General features: G+C 41.5%; 3 protein-coding genes across 6 annotated transcripts in view; 2 read left to right on the top strand and 1 right to left on the bottom strand.

Moving 5' to 3' along the window:
* LOC308331385 (tuftelin-like) overlaps positions 1 to 8,486 on the top strand; it is a 29,872-nt gene extending 21,386 nt beyond the window's left edge. For 2 of the 4 annotated variants that reach the window (XM_080786807.1, XM_080786809.1), the window contains exons 3-12: positions 1,552 to 1,638; positions 1,939 to 2,031; positions 2,489 to 2,554; positions 2,651 to 2,740; positions 3,642 to 3,752; positions 5,346 to 5,563; positions 6,131 to 6,236; positions 6,467 to 6,550; positions 6,827 to 6,921; positions 7,226 to 8,486. In XM_080786807.1, coding sequence (XP_080642933.1) covers positions 1,552 to 1,638; positions 1,939 to 2,031; positions 2,489 to 2,554; positions 2,651 to 2,740; positions 3,642 to 3,752; positions 5,346 to 5,563; positions 6,131 to 6,236; positions 6,467 to 6,550; positions 6,827 to 6,921; positions 7,226 to 7,301 — 1,026 coding nt within the window. In that variant the 3' untranslated portion in view covers positions 7,302 to 8,486. The remainder of the gene's footprint in view (positions 1 to 1,551; positions 1,639 to 1,938; positions 2,032 to 2,488; positions 2,555 to 2,650; positions 2,741 to 3,641; positions 3,753 to 5,345; positions 5,564 to 6,130; positions 6,237 to 6,466; positions 6,551 to 6,826; positions 6,922 to 7,225) is intronic. The other 2 variants (XR_013965590.1, XM_080786808.1) reach the window with 2 other exon arrangements.
* Positions 8,487 to 10,687: 2,201 nt separating this feature from the next.
* LOC308331645 (uncharacterized protein) lies at positions 10,688 to 12,469 on the top strand (the record flags this gene model as incomplete). The annotated part of the gene is made up of 3 exons (XM_080787135.1): positions 10,688 to 10,960; positions 11,194 to 11,280; positions 11,861 to 12,469. The coding sequence occupies exon 3, from the start codon at positions 11,927 to 11,929 to the stop codon at positions 12,467 to 12,469; it is 543 nt and encodes a 180-aa protein (XP_080643261.1). The 5' UTR covers positions 10,688 to 10,960; positions 11,194 to 11,280; positions 11,861 to 11,926.
* Positions 12,470 to 14,094: 1,625 nt separating this feature from the next.
* On the bottom strand, positions 14,095 to 17,925 carry ltap1 (lipid transport auxiliary protein 1). The gene is made up of 7 exons (XM_080787339.1): positions 17,567 to 17,925; positions 17,210 to 17,311; positions 16,731 to 16,839; positions 16,586 to 16,639; positions 16,190 to 16,356; positions 15,869 to 15,927; positions 14,095 to 15,097 (listed from the first exon to the last, which is right to left on the bottom strand). The coding sequence occupies exons 1-7, from the start codon at positions 17,621 to 17,623 to the stop codon at positions 14,890 to 14,892; spliced, it is 756 nt and encodes a 251-aa protein (XP_080643465.1). The 5' UTR covers positions 17,624 to 17,925; the 3' UTR covers positions 14,095 to 14,889.
* Between the last annotated feature and the right edge of the window lie 1,610 nt (positions 17,926 to 19,535).

The raw sequence follows: 19,535 nt of genomic DNA, 5'->3' as shown, positions 1-19,535 counted from the left end.
TACCATTTCCGGCAAAGCTTGAAATTGAACGTGACAACGTTCAAAACCCACGTCTGCTCCGCAGCTGGCGTACGCTGTTTTTCTGTCTTACACAAGCGGAGCAGCATTGTCTGAACTGCTGACACGCTGTCACAGGCATCTAAACATATGTTTTCGCTCCTAAAATGTTAATATAAAACGGTATGTGTATGTAAAAAAAAAGGGAGAGATTTCCAACTTTACAAGTAATTAAAATTGCGCAATTAAAAACAATATAACATGTTTACAATGTATTAGTTTGTGCTTAATCAAACAGTGATTTACTGGCCTTGTTATGCAAGCCACTTGTGAGATGATTTTGGAGCGCATGCGGTGATGCGGCTTATGATATTATAAAAAAAAAGGCATAAATGGATGCCTTTATTTCCAAGTGACAATGACAAGCATACAGCTTGCCTATTTGTAGTAAGTACTAGCAGGCTATAGGCGTAAGGGGCTTAATCATTCACCATTTAAATAAGTGCTTAGACAGGTTTTGACAGTTTTGACAGTTCAGATAAAAGCGAGATCATTTTCGGGGCTCGGGAGGACGGGACCGCGCGGCGTGCGTCGCCAACACATACCAGCACACATGCAAGCGGCAAGCCTTCATCCATATGTTTATGATTCGTTCATCAATGATCAAATCAGAAATCACTACATAAACGTTGATTATGACTGCCTTGACGACATGATAGCCTCTCTCATGCTGCATGAGAGAGCTAGGCTATCATGTCGGCAGTCACCTACAGGACTTTAATATCACAGCAGTGTGAAGTCTTCGCCGTGCACTGAGCACAAATGGGTAAAATTAATATAGGCCAGCCTACAAACTAATTCCATTCATGGCGATGCGATGTCGATGTGTCATGTATATGCGTGCTTGCGTGGACATGCAAGGCAAGCAAGGTGAGAGGGAAACAGACAGGGTAGGCCTACAACTTTATTGAATGTGTGTGTGTGTGTGTGTGTGTGTGTGTGTGTGTGTGTGTGTGTGTGTCAAGAGAGGGGGGGTGTGGGCAGCAAGGCACGGGAGAAACGCATTTTTTCCTGTAACCCTGGTTACCAAACTTACCAGCCGTCGTATTGCAATTGTTCATGTCGCAAAAACGAGGGCGAGGCTTGATTTCATAGGGCGTGCCAGATAGATTTCAGCCGTCACATTTATTAACGTCAGAACGAAATTAAGGAAGGATCAGCTGTTTGCGATCACATTATAAATGCCGTGGCGACGTGGGTGTACTACGAAACCTGCACTCGAATCTGTGGCAGATTTTACACACATAAATGAGGGCCAATGTGTTTTAGCTTAAAGAATATTTGTATTTTATTGATTGATTACATTTTATATACTGTATATATATACTACAGTATTTGTGGTCAAAGATGGCATCTTAACCACCACCACACCAGCACTGAACACTGTAGATGAAAGCATCCTGAACACGTAGATCTAATTGTACTGTGTGTTTGATCACTGAACCACATTATCACTGTTCAGTAAACCCTCATTTTCTGTTGTGATGAATGCAGGAAGCACCGGCAAAACAAAACAGCTTAGAGCGGCCACATACCAGTACGCCTGACCACATCACACCGACAGAAGTAGAGGTCATCAAGGTGTGTGTGTGTGTGTGTGTGTGTGTGTGTGTGTGTGTGTGTGTGTGTGTGTGTGTGTGTGTGTGTGTGTGTGTGTGTGTGTGTGTGTGTGTGTGTGTGTGTGTGTGTGTGTGTGTGTGTGTGTGTGTGTGTGTGTGTGTGTGTGTGTGTGTGTGTGTGTGTGCGTGCGTGCGTGCGTGCGTGCGTGCGTGTTTCTGTCCGTCTTGATACATTCATCCATGCATGTGGTGTACAAGTGCTCACCTACAGCATGTTTACCTAAGTGACCGCCCGCCCCCCCTACTCTTTGTTAACATCCAGGTTTACCTTGAACCCCGCCAGAAGCACAAAGAGGAGAGCCATCGTGACTCCAGTGCCAAGATGCTGACGGATGAAGTGTCACAGATACAGGAGGTGAGAACTACTGTAGGAGTGCCGTGTGGCCTTAGTTGTCCATTCGGGTTTTGTTGTGCGTTTGTTTATGCCTTGTCAAATTGAATTAGCCAGTTTGTCTAATTTTCTTGTGCTCTTCTTGTCTGCTTCCTGCGCGGAAATGATATGACTCACCATTTCCCAGCTGGTGGAAGACATTGAGATGTTGAAATTGAATTGAATTGAATTGAATTGATTGTGTGCGTGTGCGTGTGCGTGTGCGTGTGCGTGTGCGTGCGTGTGCGTGTGCGTGTGTGTGTGTGTGTGTGTGTGTGTGTGTGTGTGTGTGAGTGTTTCCTTATCTATCTGCAACAGTACTTGTATGTGCCAGCAGCTGTGCGTGTGTGCATGCGTGCGTGCACCATGCTTGTGGTCTTTTTTTTGATCTGGATGATTTCATCACAGTTAATATTGCTGCCTGATGTGTTTGTGTGTATAGGTGAGGTACTGTCTGAAGACCCTACGAGAGCAGATGGCAGCCAGACAGAACAATAACAACAACACGGTACAAGGAACCTTTCCAAAATGTCTGATGCTCAGTGCTTGAACCAATAGTGATGCTAGACTAACCACACTTACCAGTCGCTGCTCTTTCCTTTAGTGTCCAGTCAATGGCTACAGAGTGACCATGCCTTGCAACCAAGCAATTGTCACCAATGACAACATTGTTGGGACTCAGTCAGACATGCATGTAAGCTACCACTCACAAATCTGCAACTTGTGCCATCTAGAATATGGATTTTGTGTATGGTTGGAGTTTGTTTGTGACTGATTCGCAGAAATAGTTGAATCATCTCTACAAAGTCTGCTTAAAAGGTTGCAGGTGACTGCTAATTTGAATGTATTTAAATTATTTATTAAAATGAGGGGCATTTCTTTTTAAATCATGTAAATCACCCTGCCGTTGCAGTATTTTTCACGTAGGCAAATCAATCACTTTTCACGTTTTCAGACTCTGACTCAACACAATTTTCCATGCACAGCATATAAGTATCCTTTTAAATACTGGCAAATCACACATCCACTTGCAACACACATACGTAATGCGCACAGACATACACACACTCTGCACAATATCTAATTTCCCAGGTGTTACTGGAGACTCAGGACAGCACATCATAACATCTCCGGTAACCAAATACCAGAGACCCATTATCTAGCTCGGAAGTGGTGAAATACCATCTAAGGAAGCACATCTATTGAGTCTATCCATACCCAATGCCCTGTATGTGTGGTATGTAGGATATTTAGAAGGAAGTTACCCTGTCCTCCATTCTAAGTATCCTATTACACAACTTTGTAAAGTACCCATTTGACTGATGCGAAATGCCGTCATTAAGTGTGCTTGTGACCCACAGGGCAAGGTGAAACCGTTAAGCCACATACAAACATTAGCAACCATCCACTTAAAACGCTTCTATTAGTCAAGTGAGATCGTTGAGTCACATCTGCTCGGCCAATGACCTTTCTGCAGCCTGTCTTGCTCTGTTGTGTGTCAAGTTGTCAACTCTTGTGTCTTATGCCGGGCTCTGTCAGAGGTTGGAGTCGATTGGGTTACACGTTCAATTGAGCATGTGACTTTCTGTCTGCAGGTCAAGGATCATCAGGAGGAGACGGAAAGGCTCAGAGAGATGACCAAACGTCTGTACGCCCAGCTGAAGGAGGGGGAGAAGAGGCAGCAGGAAGAGATACACAAACTGCAGGTCTGTCTTAGGCTATCAATAGGAATAGGAACAATTGAAACAACAAGCACCTTTGACTGTACTACCTGTACTGTTAATAAGCATGTTAATAAAGTATTGAATCAAAGATCATACTCTTATCTGTGAGAGGTCATGCTGACACATGGCTTACATATATTCACAGTGTCTGATTCACATTTACCATGCTAGGTCAGGACATTGTCCACATTTGAAGTAATTCTTTGTTTGACATCATTGTTTGTGTAGTGATGCGCTTCTCTTTCACTAGTATCCACTAATACTATACCTCTAGTCTACATAGTGTATACTAGTATTATAGTGGCTTATTCAACCGATGCTGGTTCTCAATATCTGCAAGCTCAGAATCGGGTAGATTGAGGTCATGTAATCTCAATGGCTATTGGCTAAGCGCCCTCCCCGATCCTTATCCTGACCATAACCTAACAAAAAACATAACCAATGTATTCTAAGGGGTTTAACCCTAAAGCTATAGGCAAAAGGTGCACAGCAAACCGGTCATTGTGAGGTGCCAGCCAACGGGAAAAATACTGAATGAAAAGAATGTATAGCCACACACTTGTAGCTGCCAATGCCACACATTTATTGAGGACATAGAGGAGAAACCAACGTTTCGGACGGTATACGGCCTTCTTCAGGGTAGTTTAACCCTAAAGCTAACCATTTTCCATTACTCCAATCTAATGCCAAAACACAAAAAAGATTATGTTCTCCATGAATTTAAATTGGCTCCACTTGACTCTGGCTGTTCGCAAAATGCATTGTTGTGGATATAAGTTCAGTTCAGTTCAGTTCAGTTCAGTTTTATTTTGGTCATAGAATGAACATGTGTTCATGATTGTTATATCGGTATTCCATTTCTATTGTTGTTAAGACAAATTGATATTCATATGTAATGTACAAGATAATGAAAAACAATGAAAGGAGGTGAAAAAGAGACAACACAAAAAATAAACAAAAACAAGAGCATGAGCAAAACAATTACAGCAATGAAACATTGTTAATGATAAAGAGTAATGAAAGTCCAATTGAGTAAGTATAAGTAAATAAACTCATCTCCCCCAATAGAAATATACCATATAACTACATGTTCACCTCAGATCCTTCACAACATGGCTATTTTCATGTATAATATCCATTTCAACCAGTACCAGTAAAATGTCTCTGTACATATCCTAACGGAAAAAGTAAGTTCCTCCATTTCGTATATGTTCTGTACAATGGCTGTCCACTCTCCTCTCGCAGGCGGGCTTCTATCCAGTATTGGATTGGCATTTTCACAGTGGGGATAGTGACATATTGAAATGAAAAGACAGACCTACCTTTGTGAAATCATTTCTTTTGAACTCTGATTTTCATTTATGTACAGCACTTATATATATAATATATATGTCTATATTTGACAATATAGACATTTAGCTAATAGACTGATCCATAACAACTTACAAGTGCAAACAGAACAAGCTTAAATTCCTACATCATTCATCCATTCATTACTTCAACTTCTTAGCATACCAGCAGACCCACAGGATCTATCCATAACTGCTCCAATCTGCTCTCTGGCGCCTCCTGCAGGCGGAGAAGAGTGAGTTATGCCGCCAACTGGATGAGCAGGCCGGGCGTCTCCAGAAGGCCGAGGGGCAGTCGGAGGAGAGGGGTCAGAGGGTGGAGGAGCTGGAGAAGCTGCTGGGAGGCATGGAGATCGAAAGCGCCATTCTCAAAGACAAGATGGCCGCTGGAGAGGCTGAGCTGCTGCAGCTCAAAGCAGAAAGGGATGATGGCAAGCTGAAGAGGTGAGAAGAAAAGGTTAAATGATGAATGGCTCAAAGTCCACTAAGAGTCACACCAACAACTCAAGCCTCATCACTCTCAAATTTTAACGCCTGGTATCTCAACATTTCTCACAATAGTTTTTGTAAATGTTTAGAAAATAGCTTATCTAGCCGGCAAGCTTACAAAGTGTCACTTTGCGATGTGTTGTGAGCTGGTAGATCGGCTATTATGGAGTCGCTGAAGTATAAAATAGGGCTTAAGTGTTTAAAGTGGTTCAGGGTTAGAACTGTGAGACAAAAGGGTCAGTATATCTGTTTATATGACATTTATAGTTCTTTTGGGATATTGTTGCATAAACCCCCAATATATCCATCAGTGTAAGTCAATATACCCAGGTCTTACTGGTCTTACACACAAGCGCTAGGTAAATGACACAATATGCAGCTCTTATAAATCGGACATAACCGTATCGTGGGTCCAAAGTTTAAGTTGAATGTAAATATGCCACAGTCCATACCCTATGATTTCCTATACTATGCGATACTATATTTCCTTGGTAACGTGTGTGTGTGTGTGTGTGTGTGTAGGAGTGAGGAGCTGGAGAAGCAGGTGGCCGTATTGAAGGAGAAGATTCACCACCTGGACGACATGTTGAAGAGCCAGCAGAGGAAGGTTCGCCATATGATTGAACAGGTAGGAACATCTGCGTATAGAATTGTAAACATTTTACTGTTGTTTGGGGAAAAAGGTTCTTATCACACAAAACTTAACTCTGAGGGCCCCGGTCTAGGGGTCCCAGACCCCCTTTTAAAGACCTATGGATTAGAGGGAGTGGAGTCAAGTGGAAACGTGTGTGGTGAAACACAACACACGGTCATCATGATCTGGGGTAGCATGACTTACTCTACTGTGTGTACATACAGCTGCAAAACTCTCGGACCATCATGCAAGATAGAGATCGGTTCATTGGGGACCTGGAGGAGAAGGTGGCTTTCCTGGAGGCAGAGGTAAAGTGTGTGTGTGTGTGTGTGTGTGTGTGTGTGTGTGTGTGTGTGTGTGTGTGTGTGTGTGTGTGTGTGTGTGTGTGTGTGTGTGTGTGTGTGTGTGTGTGTGTGTGTGTGTGTGTGTGTGTGTGTGTGTGTGTGTGTGTGTGTGTGTGTGTGTGTGTGTGTGTGTGTGTGTGTGTGTGTGTGTGTGTGTGTGTGTGTGCGTTCCTGCGCGCCTGTGTGTGTGTTCTGCAGAATGACCCTTAACCTCCCTTCTTAACTTCTTCCTGTCTACAGAACAGAGAGATGCAGGACCACATGGAGTACTTCCTGGGTGGACAGAGCTCAGAAACACAGACCTCGACTGAGAACAAACCCCAGGTCGTCTACAGGTGAATATGTAGTATAATAATGACATTCTGATTCCCTGTAAGCTCTGGGATGGTTGGAGATACTGTGCCACAACAGGAGGTCATGCCACGACAGCAACAGTCCAGTCCTCCTGGGCATGACACTAAATCCCCTACCTGCGTAGCCATAATTATAATAATAATATGACAATGACTGTAAGACACTATAATATTCCATTTTAAACCTACGTATAGGATGTGTTTGTCAGACTTATCAAAGCCACATGTCCCAGACAATACTCTTTAACTCTGTGTTTTTGTTTGTATCATTTTCCCCTTCCCACAGCAAACCACTCACACCATCAACACATTCAAAAAACAAGCCCCTTCCTTTCATCAAAGTCATTGAGATCAAGTCCTGAATGAACAGCGTGACTCAAGAAGGAACAACATGTATGCCGCAGTGTAAATAAATGTGTGTGTTCCATCCATTGTAAATAACATATTTGTTGAAATGTGTAATATTCAGGTCAATTATGATTTGAAGCAGCAGGCTTGTGAGACACCATGGTAATAAAGCACCCTTACAAGTCTTTAATTAGTATTATTTATGAAGCATGTTAGTTTAGTTTAGTTTTTGCATGACGTTATCAGCTTTTCCATGCCCAAGGACAGGCAGTGAGAAATATTAGCAGACCTGGTGGCAGACGGTCACCAAGAAAACAAGGAGGCAATGTAATGCAAAATGATTATGCAAACAGTACATATAGAGACAAGTGTCCATGCTATACTTTTAGATGACAAGGCTTTTTCACGTAGCGTGATGTACTGTTGTCTGTTTGTGAAGTTCCCTGCATTGCCCTTATGGGCCTTTCCTCTCTTTTCCCCATTCAGAATCTGATATATTCCCTTGTCGTAGTGTAGCAGACCTACCTCAGCTCCAGTGCCATGGTTGGTGTCTGTGTTTTCTGTTTTGGGATAACATTTTTAAACAAAGCACTTATTCTGTTGAGTGTTTCAACACTTCTGCAGTGGTTCTCAAGAACCTCTCAAGGGCTGGGTCCTTGAGGGGGTTCCAGAAGCTCCTCACCTAAATGATTGATAGTTAGTAACCAAATGGACCATTACATCGCTGTAATGGAAACAAATGGTTCAATGGCATGAATCTAAAACAAGGTGGTCTTGTAAGGTATGTTAGACTTTCCACCTGTTATGTATTTTATTTTAACGTTTTAACGTTTTATGTTGCTGGTTGGATCAGCGAGAGGCTAGTTTTTGTAATTTAAGTTTATGTAAATTATTAGTTTATAGGTGCCTAGTGCTGCAGCCATTCTCTTGGGATAAAAATATATTCATCTAATACTTCCTAATGACCTTTATTTAAATAATAAACCTCTGATGCATGTTTTCTTTTACTCCAAATTGTTCATACTGTCTGTTGTATTTTTCTCTTCCGGTTTTCTATTTTGTAAAAACTCCATGCCGAACACTTTTTTTTATAAAATGAATGACTATTTACTGTGAAAGTTATCATTATTCTTCTTTCTTTGTGAACAATTGAAGTGCAGTCTATCCTTTGTGTTTGTATCTAAATACATTTTATTTAAACATTAAAAATGTTTCAGTGCCTCAATTTCTTCTGCTCAACATAGTGTTATGACTCCAAAACCTAGCCAGAATAAAATTTCCAGAACAATGGAGGGGGGTGAGCCATTCATTATCCATGCATCATTTTCATTTGACCAACAACAACAACAAACTGGTTCTAAATGTTCTCCTTTGACAAACAACATTGATTCTAAATATTCTAATATGAGAAATAAGATAAAATAAACATGAAATAAACATGGGGCGAGATATCCATGCTTTGGGGCGAGATATCCACGCTGTGGGGCGAGATGTCCACGCTGTGGGGCGGGCCGTCTTCACTTTTCGCGGGGGCGAGTTTGCAAATGGGCGAGATGACCTGTTACCGATTCATCTCATTATTAAAAAAATCTAGAGTTGCAAATTGCGGCTATCCAAAACCTTGCTCCTTGGTTCACAACTTCCACATAGTGTTGGTGTTGGAAGTTGTGAATAACATTATTGTTGAGTGTTCTTTGTTCACAAGATGTGATAATCTATCACACACATTTAAGAACAACATGAAACAAAAATACATACATTGAGAGAACATTAACTCTATTAAACAGCCACTCAAAATCTGAATGGATTCATGACAAACAGACTGTTACAGACATATTCTTGATAAAAAGAGAAGCTGAGGCTCATTAGGTCCCATGAAAAGTAGAAAAAAGCTATTATGTTAATGTAGCCTAAATTACATATTGCATTCTAGTGCTAGAAAATATAGACAAAATAGTGAGTCAGTGTCTCTGTGACCATGGTTGCAGTGCAGTGCAGTAATATGAACTTGCATTTCTTTCTTTCATTTGCATTTCTTTCCTTTCTTTCATTATAATTTCATTATAATGCCCGTGCCACGGGCTGACGGGGGCTATCTGCACAAATCGAATTCTTTATTCAAATTACGTTTTATTATATTTTATGTAAGGCAGTAGCCTACATTGGCCACTAGGTGTCGCTGATTGACCGTCTCTTCGCCCGTTAATTCCCATTACAGTATGTTAATCCCTTATAGGACACCGTAGTTCTGTAACGCGTTACGTTTGGGACGCCATCTTTTTCCAATATTGTTTACCTCATCGTAGGTTCTTTTAATAATAACTAGGCTACACGTCCAAAGGTAAGCAACTAAAGCAAGCAATCAATGTTAATGGCTGGCTGCCTACACTATTGTAAAATAAATACTACCACCTAGCCAATGTTCAACTAATGTATCATTTATGTTAATTTAGACTTCGGAATGGATTTAAGAAGTGCTTGTTTTTTGTATGATTTGTATTAAATGTTGTCCGTACGATTGGCTAGCCGGTTGGAGTAGATCACCATCACCACACCAATCATAGAAATAGGGCAGTCTGCTATCCGCTGTCTTTTACATAATGTTTTTAAATAACGTGTGCCTTGTAGGACCACTCTCACCCAGTGAATTAAAACATCTCCATGTCCATGACTATGTCCATGTCCTCGCTAATGCTCATTGGTACCATTTCTGTCTAGTCTACGGTCTGTGTGTCAGGATGGCTTTGGGCAGTTCATAGCTCTGGTCCATAGCCACTAAGGGTAGAATTAGAAATAGGGCTATGGACCAGAGCTAAGCAGTTCAGAAACATTTCGGAAGGTATAATAATAATAAATGTATATATATTTTATTAGCCCTTGGAGCCCAGCTACAGGTATGTTGGAACACCAATCGATGATCTCATTGGTAGGAATGTTTCTGAACTGAGTGACCAGGGACCAGAGCCCACCAATGAGATGCAGGGTGAAGTACACAGAATTATTATGAAGATAAGGTTGAATGTACTTTGAAATTACTTTGTTTCTAATTGCTATCGGTGTTAGATTATAGTTTTTTCCACTGGATCATGATTTTCTATTTATTTTCTATTTTTTTCGAGGAATTTGAAACTGGCCCCTGTATAAAAAGTAATGGGTTCCCCCCCCACCCCTTTTCCTCCCATACTGTACATGTTTTCCCTTTTTAAGTGGTGCAACTGTAACGTGTGATCTGCGTTGTGTTGTGGAATAATGAAGTTCCGGACGACTTCTCTCTTTGTTGACAGTTTAATCTGGTAAATACACAGACGTATCTGGTCAGTTTCTGTCTGTGTAACACACCCAATCCTCAGCGTGTCATGGGCAATGTTGGGCATCATTACTGACAATTACAAGTGTCACTGTTGCGCAGCCTGGAAGGAGGTAGGGCCCGCACACCATTCTTTTGGTAAAGAATTACTTCATTGAATTAAACGACAACGTTTCGATCTTGATAGATCTTCGTCAGGTCAGTATGATACTGGATGTACTGGGGACCCCCACACGGTAACTGTCATTTCTCGACCGTTTCGGATGTGGGGCGGCTCGCCGGAACTGGGTGCCTTCCTTTGGATCTGGAAGTTCCGGGGACCCCCCGGGGACCGCCACGCGGAGTTGCACCACTTACTTCACACGGGTGTGATTTTTTTTTTACTTAATTTATGATTTCCTGTTTTTTCATAGAAGTATTTGTATGTCTTTAAATGTTCTGATGAATTGAAAATGGTGGACCCTGTTGTAAACAAGTCTTTATCATGGTTTCGTCCACAAAGTAGCAGTTTTAGTATTGACTTGTGCTTTCTTTTGAAATGTACCCATTCTACATAATGTGAAATAAATAATTAAATTAATCAATACTCTCTCACTAAGGTTATGGAGCCAGCAGCCAGTGTGGTGGACCAGCAGCCTGCGCACAGTGTGCAGAGGAGAGGAAAGCAGTCGTTGTGAGCAAATAAGGTGGATATATTTTCGTAATCTGTCTTCATCACTAACCCTAACAACCACAGGCTAAGTCGTCCCACGGAGGTGGCTATCAAAGTCAGTTTCCCAATCTGGCGTGTGGATGTTTTTAGGGAAGTTTGTAGTACAGGTCTCATGAATCCAGAATGTGTCTGGTGCTTCCTTCTCTCTCAGCATAATAGCCCATCACAGACCAAGAAATGCTTTTGTGTTATGTGGAGAAGCCGCAGCATGTGTGGGTTACATAAACAATTATGTTAATCAATATGGGAGTTATATTCATAGCTGTTCCATGAATAATTTCAACATTGTCCTATCCTTCTCTTACTGTACGTTACTGAGCAGAATATCTTCATCTCCCCCAGACCTTTCATAGAAAAATACTTTTATGGTTTAACTTATAACATTTAAAAGGTCTTGAAACAACTTTAGAAGGATGTGTTTATCATAGTTTGGTTGTCAAATCTCTCAACCTTTTCTTAAATCCACTTTTCTCTCTTCTCTTCTCTACCACCATATTCTGTTGTGTTTCTTCTTGCCTCTCCATACATGTTCCTCCCCTCCTCTGTATGTCCAGTTAGCAGAGTCCTCTTGTGTGCTTCTCTCTATTTCATCCTTCAGCCAACAGAGTAGGAAAGAAACCATGACGGACAAGAAAGCACGGAAAGAGAAGGCCAAGCTGGCCAAGTTGGCCAAGCAGACGGAGCACTATGAAGACATGGCCACCACAAAGACTTTGACTGAGCAGGACTCCGGCCTCGAAGACGATGAGCGCAACCAGCTCTCTATGTCACACAAGAATGTGGGGGGAGAAAATGGGTCCTCATCTCCAACACAGTTGAGGGAGGAGATAAGGGATCAGAGGAGGGAACTGAGGAGGGAGCTAAGGAGGACACAGAGGAGAGAACTGAGGAGGGAACTGAGGAGGGGTCAGAGGAGGGAACTTAGGAGGAAAGAGCGGAGGGATCTGAGGAAGGTAGAAAAGAGGGTACAGGAGGAAGCAGAGGAGGAAACGGAGGAGGAAAGGGAGGGGGGGACAGATGAGGAAACAGAAGAGGGAGCAGAGGATGAAACAGGAGGGAGCAAGAGGAGGGACCAGGATGAAGGAGCAGGGGGAGGAGCGAGAGGAGGGGAAAGGAGAAAACGAGGGAGGGAGCAAGAGGAGGGAACAGGAGGGAGAAGTTAGCGATGCACAGTATTATCGATCATTTCATTATTTTGTTATTGTCCAAAATTACTTAAAAACGTGTTATCTGTATTAAACAGATTCAATTATTCCTGATATGTCGCATTGATACGATGACACATTACTTATGTGCCAACCAAGATGTATTGAGTGACTGTAGACCCGGATCAGGCAGATATACGGCCCACACAGTTTCACAACCCAGACCGAAAATCAATCGAATCGGAACAATCCTACTCCAGTCGGTCTGCTGGTTCATGTGTCAGCACTGGGTCGTATAACTTGCTTTGACTATAGGTCTGACTGTGCTCCAGGTCTTCAGACATGCCCCTTCTGGGAAAAACAGCTCTTTGAAAGTGACACCAATTTTTTATCTTCAGTCATGTGAGGAGGGAGCAAGACACTGTTGTTAAATACAAAACTTAATAAGCCACCTGACCATCTGAAATCCAGAAATGCGCTCCTCCCCACATCAGTAGTGCGAAAGTGCGCAAAAGCGTATTATGATCATCTGAGATCATTCTGTTCTATCACAGCTCTTTTAAAACCGGCCCTTGGAAACAGTGTCTTCCGGCCTACTAAATCAGGTCATAACAAAGCCGTGTTGTTTTTATCTGAATCCAGCATCAAAGGAGTTGCACGGGTTCCCAAACTTTGTAGCTCGAGACCCAAAAGAGAAATGTCTCTTTATTTTATTGAAAATAGTTTGTGAGCTTGTAGATCTGCTATTTTCACTAGTTGATTGCTTTTATTTATTCATTTCTTAGATTTTTTTGAAAATGTATACAAAATAAATACATTTCTTTTTTATTTCTGAAACATTTTTATTTTTGTAATCTTTTGAAATAATGTAATAGAATTGGAATAGGAAAAGAAAAAAAAAAAAGTACTCATGGTCCATGGTCGGCGACCCCAAAATGGGTATCAAGTCTCCCAACCCACTGTTTGGGAAACACTTACCGGTAGTTACTGTATAACAGGTGTGTGGTAAACCCTACACGTGGAAACTGGTATTGCAATATTGGTATAATATGACCATAGAAATAATTGGCTATAATGTATTAGCCATGATTTCAATATTGTGCATCCCTGAGGAGAAAGTGGATGGAACAGAGGAGGGAGGAAGCACATACCAAATTACTTTCTCAAACACACTGTTGTTAAAAGTGCATTAATTCTATAATTTTAGCACAATTAGCACTTGTGGTAACCAGGCAGCTAGTCACCTTTATAGCTTTCTACTGTCTTTTGTTTTGGTGCTTTTGTACATGTTTATTAGAAAAAAGAATGCAGTCTTCAAGATCTAAGCTCATCTTGGTTTGTACTCTTATTTGTGCGTTTTGCGTGCGTTTCAACCTTGTTGCTGTTATGACGCCTGAATTACCCTCTGGGGATCAATAACGATTTCTCTTATGCAGTTAATCAGATAGGGAGACTCCTATATTATTAAGAATTAAAGCTGTGTTGAAATGTGTTTTCATTGCATGGACCTTGTCACTGTGGCAGAAGTACCTTTATCCTTGATTCACAACTGCAACCAAGTGTTGATATTTAAAACACTTGATGGAAACCTCTCATGATTTATTTCAAATTACGAGATGTAATAATCACACATTTAAGAACTGAACAATTAAATAATTTATGTCATAAATACTATTTTACATCTATACAGACCATGAATGAAAATGTACATAATTTCGTTTGCATTCGTGCTGAGGCTAATGGCCACTTAGTTGGTTTTAGAAAAATCAGCAATGGCTACATTCACAATCACATTCTTAAGAAACAAGCTCATTAGGTCGAGGAAAGAACAAAATATATGTAAATTAAAATTGTGGTTGCAGTAAGATGTTTACGTTTTAAAGTATTTTTCTTTACTTGAAAGGGGAACAGGGAATAGAGGCTTAGGGATAGTTCATCCCCAAAATGACTTTTTCTATCCATTAATCAACCCTATGAAGACTTGAATTCATGGATATTTTTTCGTTTGTCGCATTCCTAAGACAACAATTTCACGACCAGCAGTGGTTCCCTATGGAGACACAAAGAGTCTAATTTCTGTCTCCTACCGGAGACAGCCAGTTATCAAATCATTGACTTAATGTGACAAAAACAAAAAGGCTTCACGGGGTGTGTAATTGATAGAAAATAAGTATTTTTTTGTGTGAACTACTCCTTTGATGTATTTAGGAACGATGTTTGATCTCAAGTGACTACTGCCTTGTTAAAAAAGTAAAAAAAAAACACACTTCTCCATTGTTAAAAGTTCATTTGAAGGCCAGGTTTTTACAGAATACATTGATTGGAACCCCTTTATATCTTGTGAAAAATAAAAGTGCTGCTCACATTTTTTAAATCAGTCCTCCACATTCTCTTTCAAAGGGAGTTCAGTCAAGTCAGTCAGTCAAAATCTCAGTCTTTCACAGAGTACTCTCCAATGTGTTGTAGTTGTCTTTAAAGCTCTTGAGTTCCAGAAAATGTTTTGGTCTTTTGCTGCGCTGACCAGTGGAGGGCAGATAGGTGACCTGGATGGTGGAAGGGGTGCTGCAGACAGGAGATCCCGTCAGGTCCTTGGCTGCAGACTGGTGATGTTGGTCTAGACTGGTGGTGCTGGAGTATGCCTTCACCCTGAGAATGGACACAGAAGAGGATTATGTAAATATTATTATTATTTGTAGTAGTAGGAGGAGGAATCAGAAAACATATTACTTATCTACAGCGAATGTATCAGTATTCTCTGATTATACTGTCTGTGATTGGTTGCATACATTTGTATTTTAGAATCTTAACTTAAATCCTCTATTCTTAGAGAAATGGACCGAAGTAGCAATTGTACTCAAGTTTTTATTTTACTCTACACCAAATCTATAATAATCTACACTCCCGTGTTGTGAGCTTGTACAGCTGCTATTTATGGCTAATATTTCCACCAGAAAATGGATGCTGGGGTTCAAGTGGTTAAATACAAAACAAAAAGGAAGTCTAGTCTTTGACTCAGAGCACCATAGTCATAGTAGTAGACGCAGTAGCAGGGGCGGAAACTCCGTGGGTTCAGAGGCGCAAATGAACCCACTGGCATTTTGGCAAAATATATCAATATGCAGTATATATGCACCCACTGTCCACTGAAATTTCCCTTCCCAAGTGGTCATGTTGTCATGCACGTAGTCACATACCTTTACGGGTACGGGGGTTCATTAGCAAACTACCAACCGAAAAAACAAAACTCGTTTTTTTCCACGCTGGGGGGGGGGGGGGGGGGGGGGGGGGGGGGGGCGTGGCTGCGTGGCTGAACCCATTGCCGTTATAGGAACCTTCCGCCTCTGCGCAGTAGTAATGTACAACTGAGCATACTCAGAAAATTAAGCAGCTTCTAAGGCCTGGCCACACAACACTTACACATCAGCTAGTTCATTGAGAGCCATCTGGTATTTCAGGAACTCTGCTTCCCCAAAAACCTGGAACGAAGAGTGAAAGTCAAGTCATCGGTAGTATGTTCAAATTACATACCCCCCCCCCCCCCCCAAACACACACACACACACACACACACACACACACACACACACGCTCCAAAACGAAAATTCTTATCTAAACACAATCCATTCATCCATCCATCCATCTTCAACCACTTATCCGTAGTCGGGTCACGGGTCACGGGGGCCACAAACACAATAAAGTCCTCAATTACATTTTTAACACACACTGTGGTTGTTACACACCCCAGTTCCATGGCGAGCATTGTCATAGCCCTCCAGCAAGCTGTCAATGAGTGCACTGCGGCTGCTCTTAATCAGAGAATGGGAGTTCCGAAGCTCTAGCAGCCAATTCCGAAAGCTTCGTCCAGTGAAAGCATTGGGACTCCGGCTGAAATCCTGCAGTGGAATTCCTAGAAAATGGGTAATGGATGCAAAAACATGTGAAAGGTAGAAAAGTGTGAGAAATAAGATCAAACACATGCCATTGGTTGAGTGCTTCCCCACCCCAAGGCAATGTGCTCTGCATGCATTAATCATTGATTGAAATAAGGTGAATGGAATAAGGTGTATGAATATCAGAAACCATATCATGGTTTATTGCTAAGGAGAAAAATGCAGACATCAAGATACATCTCTCACCTGAGTCACGAATAGCATCCAAAGCCTTCATTCTGTACAGGTAGTTATAGCAGCCTGTGGATTATAGATATGTTTTTAAGCCATTCTTCAAGGTTTCAGGAACTTGATTGTAATAAACAGAACAAACTTCAATTTGCAAACTCACTGATCTGTGCATCATGTTGTATCCTGTCATCTTCTAATGAGAGCAGGCGAGGTTCAAAACGGATGTCCTGCACCCTGGACAGTCTTGAATCAATCCCCTCTCTTACACCCTGTAACCCATCAACACATGAACTGCCATATTAACAGACCTGTACATACACTACATTAACACCCTCTCCCTCTGTTCAATTATCCATTTGTAAATGAGTGAAAAATCGGTGAAAAATGTGGGTAGGCCTATTATTTTAAAAATATTCCTTTAAAAAAATACCATGTGGGCAGGGAAACAATACCTACTTGAGCATCATGAAGGTACTGAAAGACACCCCCCCCCCCCCCCCCACGGTGACCCACCTCAGACATCAGCAACATTATGACATTTTAAAATATATAATTGTCTGGGGTTTAGTGTTTTAGGGTTAAAGCTTTATATTACATGAGGATCTCTGTGACTGTGTATTACAGGGTCGTATACGTTACCTTAGGAGCATTATGCCCAATAGGGGCATGGGGACCCCGGCGAGATCTCATTGCAAAACGCATGATCTGCCTCTTGACAAAGATGAAGAGCAGCACAAACACCTGAAAACGTACAATCCGCCGGGTAGTCGTCAACATACATAACTCTGGAGAAAGCGTTTGATGGATAAACTAGCCCTGGATCAAGAAGACTATCTTAGATGTATTTTTATCAATACATGATCTACGAGAGTCTAAATCTTAGGCTATATAGATATTTTATCCATTTTGACATATGATCAGATACAAAAGGAAAGTCAGACTCGATATGCTAGATTGGATATTGGATATCTAGCATACTGCCAGTTAAAAACTTACCAAACTGCCATAGGCCATGACCAGAACTACATTAACTCCAGATAATGATTCTGCCATTGTTTCTCTGATTCAGACGGTTTAGAATAGATAACAGACTCACTCAGATCTGTACCGTATGTGATCAGGTTAATGTTAGCTACCGTAGCTAGCTGTGCATGTTTACCTAACGTTACCCGTTTGATGTTCAAATTGGCTGTCTTGCAACTAAAACATGTAACTAAATTCCCTTGTACCGTTAAGACCATATTGCTAAATAAAAGGGATCATGGATCCTACTCATTCTCAAATAGTGCAAGTGCACTGCATTGTCCAATTTAGATGCCTTCCCGCAGCACAAGACAAGACAAGACAAGACACCTTCGTCTCTCGCTGGATGGGATGCTATTGGTCGAATAAGGTTTACTGTACAATACAAGCCTCTCAATATATATCTATGCCTATCAAGGCTTAACCTGATGGTCTCGCGAGATGATGATATTGTTTACGACGCTCCAGAATACCGTAATAACAGTGTACAATGCCCGGTGAAAACAACACTAGAAATTAAACTCTAGAATACTGTTAGAATAACCTACGAAGAAAGTAAAAAGTAATGACACGACAATTGCATGCATATCTTCACTTTGTATCAAACAAAGAATAATTTATATATTATACACAGTAACAAGCAACTGACACACACACACACACACACACACACACACACACACACACACACACACACACACACAGTGACAGTTCATGTTCACTTAAGGATACACATGGCACCTCCTCCTCCACAGAGACAAACTGCCTATAACAGCCGAAACAGAACAGTATTTGGCTGTTGTTTGTCTTTGCTTTTTGTCATGCCAGCTATTCTTAGGCCACTCATGGTCAGTTTATGCACATGGCCCAGGCTTCCGAATATCAGTATGGCAAATCTACAGCGATACCCCAGGTTTGTTATACTTCCAAGTAATGGTTGATACTTTGAATGTTTATCTTGGAATGCCTGGTCCATGTACAAATCAAAGACACAGCCCATCTCCAGAATCAGGACCTCCTTGTGACTTAGGGTGGCCACCTGCAAGACCTCAGAAAGGAGGACACTTTTTGCGGGGCTCGCTCCCCCGACCCCCCCCCCCCCCCAGATATTAATATTATTACTACTACTATTGCACCTGATTTTCACCACTATCCTCTCCAGCATTATGTCCACAGAGAACATATATTTGCTAATTAAATTAACCTTTTTAAATTATAGGGTACCACAAAGGCCATTCATTTTATAATCAATTTATTTTATTTGATGTTTAGATATGTTTTATGTTTAATCTCTTTCTTGTGTTTTTTTTATACAGTCTTATGGTCATCGGTGTGGGACATAGAATGATGCCAGTAGCCTATATATTCACAGTGCTTTAGCCTCCCTTTCTTTATGATGTCGAGTTCCTTGCTCCATTGCTCATTAAATGTAGTTTTTCATTTCGGCATATTTGGCTTATTTATCTCTGCATCAACTATACTAAAGTGATTGTGAGAGCTCAACAAACAAACCGACCATCCCACTGGCAGTGTTGCCAGGTTTTGGAAGAGAACCAAGCAACCATGTCTATGAAAACAAGCCCAAAAGAAGCCTGACTAGGCTTAGTAGCCTATTATATAAAACAAGCCCAAAGTCGCTTATAATTAAGCGGACATGGCAACACTCCGAACGTCTCCACTCGCCTCACCCTCACTCTTTTTAAGACAGTGTGGCCGGCTCGCTTCGGAGCTGAGCAGCGCTGCGGAGATTTTAATACCCAGGCAGACGACGTAAATGACAGTTATGGCACAAGCACTGTATATCACAAAAAAACGGACAATTATGTGTCCGGCCAGAGGTTGAGGTGGGAGGAGGACAGGTGGGTCTAAAACCGGACTGTCCGGCGTGAAACCGGATGTCTGGCCACCCTATTGTGACTGGTGTCAACCAGACTGGTCTCAA

This window comes from Protomyctophum bolini (assembly GCF_963924005.1).
Source record: "Protomyctophum bolini genome assembly, chromosome: 17".
In the NCBI taxonomy this organism is placed as follows: domain Eukaryota; kingdom Metazoa; phylum Chordata; class Actinopteri; order Myctophiformes; family Myctophidae; genus Protomyctophum; species Protomyctophum bolini.
This window is presented reverse-complemented; position numbering and strand designations above follow the sequence as displayed.

Excerpts from the sequence above, each read along its gene's own strand:
- ltap1 (XM_080787339.1), bottom strand. The coding sequence starts at position 17,623 with ATGGCAGAATCATTATCTGGAGTTAATGTAGTTCTGGTCATGGCCTAT. Across the intron at positions 17,312-17,566 it reads TCATGGCCTATGGCAGTTTG|GTGTTTGTGCTGCTCTTCAT; the intron begins GTAAGTTTTTAA and ends GTACGTTTTCAG. Across the intron at positions 16,840-17,209 it reads TTGGGCATAATGCTCCTAAG|GGTGTAAGAGAGGGGATTGA; the intron begins GTAACGTATACG and ends GATGGGTTACAG.